Below are 12,190 nucleotides of genomic sequence, written 5' to 3'. Positions count from 1 at the left end.
TTTTTTGTGATACATCCACAATTCAGCCAACGTAGATCAGAAACATTGCTGGTCAAGGCCTTTTATAAACCACTTTGTGAAATGTAATGCAATGTTTTAATTCATTGCCACTGAGCAGAAAACATTCCTCTTGAAACCAGACATGGTAGCTACATGGGAAAAAAGTATATGGGTCTTTTTTCCTGAATTTCGTTAAGTGAACAAAAAGAATCTTTATCTTGCATCTTTTTTTTCAAGGGTCACTCAAACACGGTGTGTGAAATGAGAGTTGCCTGGGTGTGACTTTTCCAGAAAGCATCCGCTTGCTATTGTCTGCCTAGTCAACTTCTGCAGGCCCCAGCGCCCTGACTTCCATACATGAGAGATCAAGGGTTACCAAGGTGCTTTTGAGAAAGAAGGGCTCAGTGTGAGAGAGGACAAACCAGTCCACAAAATACTAATTTCCTTTGCATGTTAGGTGCCCTAGTGGGGATTCAGATGGGGTCACTGACACAGCCATTGGGGTTGAGGTTTTTTTTTTTTCCATCGTTGTTCTTAATGAAAACTTTTCAGTGGTGTTTGACTGCTACGGATCTATTGCCTTTACAGTATGTTGCTTGATAATGTGCCGAATTTGCCCAAAAGAAAGTTTGTTCAGTCTCTGGCTGTTTATCCAATGCCAGACAGAGGCACCTCATGTAGAAAGGTAAAAGTAGTTCTGTCCACCTCTCATTCTTGCCAAAAAGTTCAGTCACTGAGCCACGGCATTAACTTGTATTCTAACAAGATTAAAATATATTCGTCCTGGGGATTAGCATAGTTAGGTGTCCTTTTGCCTCTTTTTTTCCTGCACTGGTGCGGTGACAGTGGGCTTTGATCTGTGTTGCAAAGCAAGAGTCCTGGCTTGGACCTAGCCATTCGAGTGCCAAGTGTGAAATTGGCCTGATGTCATCCCCATTCTTCACCTTTTACATCTTTCACCACTTTAATTATGTTTCCGCCACAAAGCCCAGGCACCTCTGAGCAGATTCCACTCTGGCCGTAGGAAGCATTTAGAAACTGTGGGTAAATGACACAGTAGGGGAGGGGGAGGATGGTAGGAGAGGTCATAGCAGGATGGGGCCCTTTTGTGTTTAGAGGTAGACATTGATACTTTCCTGATGTGTCCTCCTCTCACTTCCATTTTACAACATCAAAACTTTCTGAAATTGTCAGCAACACTTCTTGTTGCAGGCATTTTTTTCTTTACAATTCTTGCATCTTTTTCCAGGAGAGTTGTTTATTTCTCAGTGTTATCTACTTAGATTATTGATGATTTTACTGTCATACATTTGGGTATCACGTTTAGACAGAAATGCATGACTGCTCTGTAGCATGAAGCACTTTCAAAGCCTCAAACCTGCACCACTCCAGCTCACTTGACCACCTGAATCTCACTTCCACAGATGGGACAAATCGTTCTCAGATAAAGCCTTTTGTTCCAGGAGAATGTGCCCATGCAGCCGTACAGCTTTAGCTATTGTTCATACATTGGTGTCCCTATCTGAACTTCAGCAAGCTTCTCTGCCTGTGAATATTTTGATGAAGGTTCCTATTGATGCGCTGAGTGAAGGACCAAAACAACAGCGATATGCGTGCTCGAGCGTGCGAGCGGATGAGTGCAATGCGAGGTGGAAAAAAATGAATGAAACGTGTTGGGGTGTGTGTGTGTGTGTGTGTGTGTGTGTGTGTGTGTGTGTGTGTGTGTGTGTGTGTGTGTGTGTGTGTGTGTGTGTGTGTGTGTGTGTGTGTGTGTGTGTGTGTGTGTGTGTGTGTGTGTGTGTGTGTGTGTGCCAGGCAAGAATAAAATAAAACCAAGTGATAGTAAGATGTGTGTGTGTGTGTGTGAGTGAGCGAGCGAGAGAAGGGAAAGAGAGTACGAGTTGGTGAGTGAGAAAGCTCTGTGTGGAGAATGGGTTACTGAGGGGCGGGAGGGGGAAAACCAGCCACCTGCAGCCATGACAGGCTTTGACCTTCATTGCTCTCTCTCTCTCTCTCTCTCTCTCTCTCTCTCTCTCTCTCTCTCTCTCTCTCTCTCTCTCTCTCTCTCTCTCTCTCTCTCTCTCTCTCTCTCTCTCTGTTTCTCACCCCCTCCCTCCCTCTCTTTCTCCCTCTCTCCTTTCGACTCCCATTTCTGGATAGAAGCACAGGCTCTTTTCAGAAGCGGCAAGGAAGACTGACCGTCGTGGAGACAGTGCTGGGAGCAGCCCTATCTGCTCTAATGCTAGTCACTGGCCGTTAGACATGGCGTTCAAAGACTAGTGGTGCAAGTATGGAAATGCAGATAAGGCATTGTTGAGGAAACCTGCCTGGGAATTGTTCAAGGCTTTCCCTTGCATAATGTTTGGCTGCTTTTTCAAATGTTTTAATCTCAAATCCCATGAATTTGATCCTCCTTGAATCTGATGCTGAACCGCCCATAGAATGAGTGGGTGTTTGCAAGGATTGTCAGGCTATTGAAATTAATGTATGTGACTACATTTTTGAATATTTGGCATCTGGCAACATTTAATTAAAACCACTATTGTCTGTATTTCTGTTTTCAAAACAATTTTTGCTAGAATTGCTGTGTTTTTTTCCCTTTCTATCTATGTAGTAAGTCCTACTTACTGTTTCAGTCAGGCCTCAGTTTTTCCTTTTTCTGTTTTTATGATATATATAACATATAACATATGAACGCTTTGCCTCACATGAAGATGCCAGAAACTTGTTTTTGTATAATCTTCAAGGTTTATTTACTCTTCTTTTGCACTTTTCTGGAGGCAGTTAATTACACAATTAATACATGATACAAATTATGTACATTTATACCAAAGAATACTTCCAACATAAAATAAAAATAGCATTGTATTCTACAACTCTGTGTTGTAATTTTATTTAAACATGTTCATATATAGATAGATATACGCTGATGAGTAAATTCATAATGTCGTACCAGCAGTTTCATAAAGGCATTAAACTTGAATAGTCTGCATTTGAAGTAATACTGCTTCTCTGATTCGGCACAGTTCTGTTTCATAAAAAGTTCACACTTGAACTTTAAGGCAAAGTGTGTTTCTGTTTGGTGGATTTTAATTCACACACACTTTTTGCAGATACACAACAAAACACTTTGAAAGGCAAAAAGTCCACAATTTGGTATGGATACAGTCTAAAACTTAGCTCGATCATACTTTTGTCGATAAAGACCAAAGTTTATAAACACAGTTATTTGCCCAAGTACAACAAATTGCAGCTTTCATGCAAAGGCCCCATAAACTATTTTTCATTCACAATAAAAGAAAACAAAAAGAAGTTATTGCAAGATAAACAAGCAGTGTAAACACCTCAGATATCTACTCTAAAGCAACACTGGTCATTGGATAGATTTTTTTCTCAATATAATCTATATAAATACACATATGAAGTCCTTTCAACAACGATAAGAGATTTCCAACATTTGTAATACAGTCACTGACGGATTTGCCTTCTTTAATGATATATGGATATGTAATAAAAATGTATATAGAGAAAGATTTAACAAGAACATCCAATAACCTGCATTTATAGTCTATGCTCAAGAGTGCACAAAATGGTTATCATCATTGTCTTTATGCTACAGAGTTGTTTCTGTGACTTTATAGGCAGCATTATAGCCTTCAATTCATTTAGCTACAAAACATGATTGATATTGCTATTTAAAACTATAATAGCTGCACTGATGCATTGGTATAACGAAGGGAACACACGCATAATATTTGTTTAAAGGCTATGAGGCGACCACATACATAGAAGCAAGGCCTAACTTCGCTTTTTTGCGTGTTAGAAAAAAAAGAAAAGCGCTCCCTCTCTCAATCACTTAGGTCTGTACATAATATTAAACTGTTCCTGTGATTTTTTTAATTTTAATTTTTTATAAACGTATCAAAATTCATAGTCTGCCCAATTAGATCCGCAACTGACACTCAAAAAGCACCTCCCTCTGTCCATTTTACATCATAAAACAACCAAGAAAACCAACAAGCAATGGAAATAAAGTCGTGTTAGCATTTATTTAAATTCACAGTAGCCTGGATGCAGCAGAAAAATATTCTTTGGACTTAAGTTTGTTCACCTCACTGACAAGATCGAAACGTGCCAGTTAGTTAAATGTAGAATGATGACAATCATGAAAAGCAGTATAGGCCTATATAAAATGAAGTGTAAGCATTTGTACCTCCTGGGGGGCGAGAACGACAAACAATGAAAACATACCTTTATACAACATCTTTTATAGACGTGATATTGCAGAAATATCTCTCTCTCTTATTTTTTTAAAACAATTTATGCTGGTATACTCTATACACTGGCCCTTTATTCGATGAAATTATTGCATTGTAGGCTTGATTAAACCTCCCATATAACGAAAAATCACTATAATATTCCTATAGGAACCTATAGAGACCTATGATATGATTAAATATTCCTGAAGGGACCCAGTTAGTCCAGCGACCTTATTGTTCCTTTGTAGTATTTTTTAAAATATTTTCTAGGGTTGCAGTGACCCATCTGTTGTAGGTCAGCATTGAGTAACAGTGACTTTATGGTATTTTTATCTGCTGTTGTATCATTAAATATTCCTGACTTATGTTGTGATACATCTGTGAAAAAAAAATCTATCATAGGATTACTATAGGTTCTTTTTCGTCAGGAGGCTGCTGTTACTTCTCTGGAAATCAATCGCTGTCTGATTTTTCATCTTTCGACGTGACGGTGGCGTGATTGTACAGTCCCTGTGCCATCAGGTGTATGGCCAGACTGTTTTTAGGGCCTGTGGTCTTCTTGATTTTGGCCCTCTTGTTCTGAAACCAGATCTTGATCTGGGACTCGTTCAGGCCCAGTTCCTGCGCCAAGTTCTGCCGCCTCTGCTCGGTCAGATACCGGTTTGTCTGAAACTCCGATTTTAGTCTTTGCAGCTGCTCTGCTGTGAAGGCCGTCCGTGGTCGCTTGTCCTCTTTGCTGGTCGTTTTCTTCTTTGGTTTGCGAGATCTCGGCCCTGCAGTGTAGGGGGTGTGGGGGTGGGGGTCACATACATACAAATATGCTTCATGAGTATCCAAATATCGGTCCGAAATAAAAAATAGCCCATAAACGTTTATCTACGCTTAGTCAAACGGGTTCATAACAACTTTAAACCCAACACATGCATTGCTCGATTATATTTTTCCAACTTTGCATTTAGGTCATTCAAATGAATTTAAATCATGTGCGTAAAAGGCAAATTTAGGAAAAAGTACGATTTCCGAACTTGTTTTAAAATACACAATCAAGGCATAAGTCTGTGAAATGCAGGCAAATGTCTGTTTAGACATATGTTGTCATTAGGGTCATTTATCTTTAGTACAAAAAAAACCCAACAAAAAAGTTGTATTGGTTCTCTAAAGCATGTTGGACAACATAATAAAAAAACGAACGTGGAAGTCTGATTGTAAAATGTTGACACGTCCACTGAAGAAAACAAGCAAGAAACAAAAAACCTCCCCTCCCTCCCTGTCTCTACTTACACACATATACGTGAACACACACACGCACGCACTGACACTGCCTATAGTATAGTAAGGAATTATTAACCAATAGGACAGCAGTGGGAAAACATCACTGATACATCTCAGCCAGTGTTGTGCAGGTGAGCTGAAATGCAGGATAAATTTCAATGCTGCTACTTTGCATTTTTGTTTTTGTGGGCCACTTGAAAAGCTCCTCAGTGGGCAAACGTGAACAGAATTTGGGCAGCACACACTGGATACACATTCATTTTCCATTTGGATGGAGGCCTATTTGGTGGAACTTTGGGGCTAAGTGTTTGGTTCCCTCCTCCAAACAGTGCAAAACACTAATGAAACAACATAATACAGGCCGAACCTTTCTACTGATGAATCAGCTTGTGTGTATGTATGTGTGTGTGTGTGTGTGTGTGTGTGTGTGTGTGTGTGTGTGTGTGTGTGTGTGTGTGTGTGTGTGTGTGTGTTTCCAACCAGCCCATATAAAAACTGTGCAGCTCTACAACTCGTAGTAGTCGCCTACGCCACTCCATACAGCGTTACATAATGCATGAGAACAAGCTGTACTCCACTTTTGATAGACACTAATAAAAATACACTAGATATATCTTGCTTCTGATTGAAAAGTTTCAGCTTGTGTTTTCTCATAAATAAAGATACGACTTGACCGCATATAAATAGACTACACGAGCGTCCATTGTGAAAACAGATGCATATGTAATTCATCCCAAACACAACTCGTTTGCGCGCAAGTGCTGCAAATATTATTTTGCAGAATATCTGGAAGACATGCAGCCTATCAGCACGTTTATGTTTACTCTATAGTAGCATATTATCATATTCATAACCCGAGGAAATTTGCAAGAAAGCTGCCTCGATTAGGAATATTTTTGTAAGGAAAAAGTACGTTTAGAAATGAGCTGGATTTTTTACGTTTTGGTGAGTTAGTAAAATATCAAGATTTAAAGAAAGTTTTAATGTTTTAAATATTTTTGTTCTGTCTAGATTTAAAATATGTGTACTCTCACTGAAAAATAAATAAATCTTTTTTTATTTTTTATGTTTTAAAAAACAACAACATTGTGCTTCATGTAGTCTACAATGGGATGGTTGTTTTGCATGAATTCTCCAAAAAAAACCTACAGATTCAGGCCTGTATTTGGTAAATTGTCAGTGTGCGCTGCACAGCACGGTTCGCTCTGCTCTACTCGGGAGAAGTCGGTCAAGGCATCCGGGGTCAGTGTTACGGGGTATTTCAGGTTACCGAGAACACGGCATAGTAAAACGCACGGCACTAACCTGAAGAAGGCCTGTCCGAGTATCTGGTGCAGTAAACCCAGGCTGGCCACAGCATGGGCTGAGATGTGGCTGGGGTTGAGCTGGCTTGGGAACTGTCTGAGTCTGAGCTTAGGCACTGGTCTCCGTTCTCCCCGCGGGGTTTCAGGGGCTCCTCGGCGGCTATAGCTGGCTTCTTGGACCCGGTAACCGTGTGTGGAGTGGAGGTCCCCTCCGCTGGCACCGTGCTCCCCACCGGCTCGGTCTGAGGGGCGGCGGGGCTGTTGTGGCTCTCCCGCGATGCCAGGCTATTCTCTTCACGGTTTGTGCCCGCGTCCTTTCTCCGTCCGAAATCCGGCCGCAGGATGTTGTCGATGAAGAAATTGGTGACCCGGTGAGGGATCTGCAGGTTCCCCGGCGCTTGTAAGAGGGGAAGGATAGCTCTGTTTGATCCGTCCGCCGATTCCTGCCGCTCCACCACATCTCTGTTGCCGTGATCATTTTCTTCCATACTGATTCACTTTCCCCGCTTTACTCTCTTTAACCCCTTTATCGCTCTCTCCGCTGCAATAAAATTCGCAAGGAACTTTGGGGGAAATTAAATTGCAAAAAAAACCTGCACGGATAAAATAAATAAAAAAATAAAAACTCAAATACTACTGAGTGCCGTGGACACCATGCAAAGCCTTGCGGTAGTGTCCTCTGAGAAAAGCATACTTTTTTGACATATATCCCTTCAATCTCGGGTTACAACTGATATCGTGGAGCTAAAACATGTGCCATTTGCGCACCATCCAATTTAGTGTTATCCGATTTCAGTGTGCTCAGTAATGCCTACACCTAAACTAAACTAAGGGTAAATAAAGAGGCTGCTAAACTGATGCTCTAATACTCTCACTCTGGAGTTTTGTTCTTATTTTCAATACAAGCCCCTCGAGTGACGTTTTCCCACCGTCCTCCCAGACACGTGCCTTAGACCAATAGGATGTGAGGAACCAGGCCATGTGACGCCGACTCCAGAGCAGTCCACAAACGCCCATCCTCGCCTTAGTAAAGGGAAAGAGTCCTGGACTAACGGAGAAGAAGCCTAAATCCTGTGCATGTTCTAAGATACCCCCCCCCCCCCCCAAAAAAAAGAAAAAAGAAATCATCTGTGTTTATAAACCTGTAACTTTTTTTGAGTTTACATTTGCAAAGGAACACATGATGCACACCACCTTGCTTGAGTTAATTAAAACAAAAGGAGATTAAAGCATCGGCTGTCAAAGTGCGGGGACCCCCGGGGTTCCTTGCTGGCAAGACAGGGAGGGATTCCCAATAAAAGGAGGTCTCGAACATTTCCACCGTATTTGAATGCACTATAAGATACCTGAGCAATAAATAAGTTTAACCATGGACGCTTTTAAAACTCCACAATATTACTACAGTTTAGTATACATATGTAACAGTACAAATCTACTCATGGAAGCAAATAAGACAAAATGTTCTATCAAAAGGGCACAATGTGGCCTAATGTGGATATATATTCGGGAATCCGTAACACTGAAATCTGTGAGTCTACCTGTTTTGGAGTATCATATGAAAATACTGGACTAACATGCGTTTAAGATACTGAAACCTAATTTTTTGGAGATATTTTAGAGTATATCTGCATTAAAGGTCATTATGATACCTGTGAGGTCAGTTAGACTCTGAGCAACTTAAAGTCAGTTTGTCCTGGCCAAGGTTAAATTCAGAAAACAGAATTGCTGCATATCTATAAGCTCACATTTTCAACTGAAATAACGTTATTTTCTTGAAATTTTAATTTCATCCCAAAATATGTATCTCCTTTTCATATATAGCAACACGTTTGTGTTTATATTATGGACTTTAACTATGGACTTTAGATTTTTTGCAGGATGCCCTAATGTGCCATGTGTTCATTCGCCTTTTAATAGGCAACAAAATGCATCAAAACTGAAGATATGACAGCCAAAGAGTGTTTCCTGACTGGTTTCAAACGTGCAGGGATGTGAGTTAAGTATTTTTGATGTTGTCATGTTCGCCTGTCGTGACGCTGCGGTCGACCAAGAACTGGGACCATATCCCTTTAAAAGAAATCAGTGATGCAAACAAACAGTTTTGTGCACGGTGCTCAGGATACTGAGTAGCGCCAAAGACAAAACTTTGAGTAACTTTGCTGACCAGCGCTAAGTTTGTATATCTCCTCTCAGGACGCCACCGGGCAGCAGGGACGGCTCAGTCCGCTCTCCGCTGGCGTTTGAACCGGGGCAGCGCGTAAAAAGTGTGCGTCGAGGAGGACCAGAGGAGCAGCAAGACTGAGACTGAGTGAGCCTTTACACAATTGAGCCAGCTGCCTTCGGATTTATTATAACATGTATGCTTTATATTTTCCTACAGTTTTAAGTGTGAGCCAATCCAAATTTCTTAAATTACGCACAACAAATTTAGTTGTATAATTTGATTATTTATGCATCAGAGGCCAATCAGCCGTTATGATCTGGATACATTAAGTTTTATTTGAGTTGTGGTCATGTTTGCTATGAAACTGGAGTTTTTATAGACCATGTGAAGTTTGGGTTTGCTGACCAAAACATCAGTTTTGATTTGTATTTGTGACTAGTTAAACCTCGTAATTTAAGATCGAGTCTAAACCATGGATTTTCCTGCGGAAAACAGCCAAACCTTGACTTTTTACTTGTTAAATACAGGCCTTGTGCAAATTGGAAAGCAATTATGGTGAAATCCTATTGCTTAAAATATTTGTCTGGGCTTAATCTGTGGTTTGTATTGAAACGCGTCTCGACAGCTCATATGCACACAGACTCAAAGTGGTTTCAGGATCAATTTTTCAAAATAATCTTGGATTGAAAGTGCATTTTTATTATCTAATGATGCTGCATTTAAAAAATGATTCTTATTCCAAATCTACCTGATAAACACCCTCTGTTCCTGCCTCATATGTCCCCATCACAAAGGGCCCATCCAAGCTCCCATGTCGGCTGCTGAAGTGAAAGTTGGGAGTGAAACATGTAATTAGACAGGCCACTCTCATGCTGCGATTGTTTCTCACTTGTGAGGGGAAGCGCAGATTAATGTTGAGCGCTAAATAAGCAGCAGACAATGGAGGCACAGACAGGCCGCTACCGCCTGGGTTTGGCCTCTAACCTCACAGCAAAACAGGGTGTCTGGAGGAAATGGCACCAATTCAGCCTGTGAATTATAATATGAGTCCATGCATGTGCAATGCAGAAAATACTATCCATTTCCATAAGCCAAGCAGTTTGCTCTTGGTTCCAATCTTATATTTCTTCACAAAGAGAAATATCTGCCACTTATTTCAGTTATTTGCACCCAAAGGAGCATTTTATTGGACTTGTTTTAAGATTCGGGAATAGTGCTTTTAGGCATACCTCTCCAAGAAAATTCTCGAAAGCTGCGTAAAGAATATATCTTACCATACTGCAGTATTTAGAAGGAAAACGAGATTTCAAGACTCAAAATTAGTCCGTAAGTGTATTTTTTGCAGTGTGTCCTTTAGAAGCCCGTTATCCCACTATTGTGAGGTTTTGATTCACTATTGTCTGGTCAGTGTTGACTGGCTTGAGTTGTTCTTGTCCTGTTTTAGTTGGAACCTTCATCCCAATAATCATATCTTCAGTTAACTGAGTATTTCGGTTGGACATGTAAGCGAGACTCTGGTTTACTTTCTTGATTGTGGATGAATATATCTTCTAGGACAGCTTGTCCTGGTTGTTAACTGTTTAAAACAATGCTGCAGCATTCATGTGAGTTGCATATTGCAATAGTGTTGCTTTTATTTTTTATTTTATTTTTTTACTTAAGTCAGAAAGAATAGACTCTTATAGTGTAGGGCTTTCCTATTTTGGCTGTTGTGTCATACGTAAAGCTGCAGTATATTTAGATTAGTCTTAAGGGTGTTTGTTTTTTGATAATTGATGCATTCACAAGACATTGCAATTTTAAAAGCTTTTATGATGCTTGGTCACCCTTGAAGATGTTTTATATGAGCCTGAGATAAAAAAAAATTGGCATTTGATCTCAACAATAACAATTTTATTTTTCCTGTTTGGGATCAAAAACTATCCAAATAAATCTGAGTGTTGTATGCGCATGTGCTTCAAAGCATGCCATACTCGGATTGGATTACAGGTGTTTATAGTTTTTGTTTAAGGTGACTTTAAGACTTGTGCATGTGTACTTTTCACATTTAGACGATGGAGTGCAGTCAGAGAAAGCTGTTTTCTGTTTGCAACCAATTTCTGATGAACTCAAAATGTGTGCAAAATAGGAGCCTGATCAGTTTTCATATTTAGCTGTTATTTGCTTTAATTTGCTCAATAACATTTAGTCATGCAACCCCTAAATAAGCGCCAGCAATCAAATCACTGATGGATGGTATGAAGTTGAAGAAAATTCCTGGTCAACTATTATTCATTCATGTAGCACGGTATCTTATCCTTTTTCAAATGTTATTTATTTATTTATTTATTTTACAAAAGCGTACATTGAGATTTCTGTCTCATGGTTAAAGCATAGGCTAGATACATTTATTATGGCAAGGAATATATTCTGTTCTTGCTCAGAGAAGCAGGACATTGATTATCGTACATGACATGTCTGTCAGGTTCTACTAAATAGTGAATGCTTCAGTTTCTTCTCTCTTTTCTCTTGTTTTTTTCTTTACAAAGCATTGGAGCATCTCTTCTGCGTTTCAGGGAATGGTTAATATGGTTGTATCTCTCTTCTTTTTTTTTTTTTTTTTTAAATCAAGGCTGGTAGCGCACATATTTTTTGTGTGTATCTGTGCAGCCTATAAATCCAGCAACTCGGTTTATTTCATATTCACTTATAGCTCTCTACACCTCTCAACCCCTCCTCATCCTCCTCATTCACACACACACACACACACACACACACACACACACACACACACACACACACACACACACACACACACACACACACACACACGTATATACACACCCCTCCTACTACCATAATAAATCGCATGCATTGTGCGCATGTGCCCTGTCCTTGAGTTCCTATAACCTATTTTTTTCCCCTCTGTATTTTCCTTGGTAGGATTGTCTTACACGTCACCAGCGCTCAGTACTATGGAGTACTACAAAAGGTGACGCGCAGAAGGAGGATTTGTGAATGGACGCCGTGATGTGTGCGCCAGCTCACAGATCAGAGGGCGGTGGGACCTCTGCAGATGCACCCCCACCCAGCACCCCCTCCCCTCCCCTCTCCCGGTCACCATCCCCACTCTTCCAGATGAATGGGGGTCTCTAAGATATCAGCTCTGTCACCATACAGGGGTCGGACCAAATCCTCCAGCTTCCTGTGCC

The 12,190-nt window shown here is 40.5% G+C and overlaps 1 protein-coding gene across 1 annotated transcript; it reads right to left on the bottom strand.

Annotated features, from left to right (window-relative positions):
• Positions 1-4,627: 4,627 nt before the first annotated feature.
• en2a (engrailed homeobox 2a) lies at positions 4,628-7,565 on the bottom strand. Its single transcript, XM_062441713.1, has 2 exons — positions 6,837-7,565; positions 4,628-5,032 (listed from the first exon to the last, which is right to left on the bottom strand). The coding sequence occupies exons 1-2, from the start codon at positions 7,321-7,323 to the stop codon at positions 4,713-4,715; spliced, it is 807 nt and encodes a 268-aa protein (XP_062297697.1). The 5' UTR covers positions 7,324-7,565; the 3' UTR covers positions 4,628-4,712.
• Between the last annotated feature and the right edge of the window lie 4,625 nt (positions 7,566-12,190).

This window comes from Scomber scombrus, chromosome 20 (genome assembly GCF_963691925.1).
Source record: "Scomber scombrus chromosome 20, fScoSco1.1, whole genome shotgun sequence".
NCBI classification, from domain to species: domain Eukaryota; kingdom Metazoa; phylum Chordata; class Actinopteri; order Scombriformes; family Scombridae; genus Scomber; species Scomber scombrus.
This window is presented reverse-complemented; position numbering and strand designations above follow the sequence as displayed.

Coding starts and splice junctions, on each gene's coding strand:
- en2a (XM_062441713.1), bottom strand. CDS start 7,323: ATGGAAGAAAATGATCACGGCAACAGAGATGTGGTGGAGCGGCAGGAA. Junction 5,033..6,836: donor CTCGGACAGGCCTTCTTCAG/GTTAGTGCCGTG, acceptor CCTACACTGCAG/GGCCGAGATCTCGCAAACCA.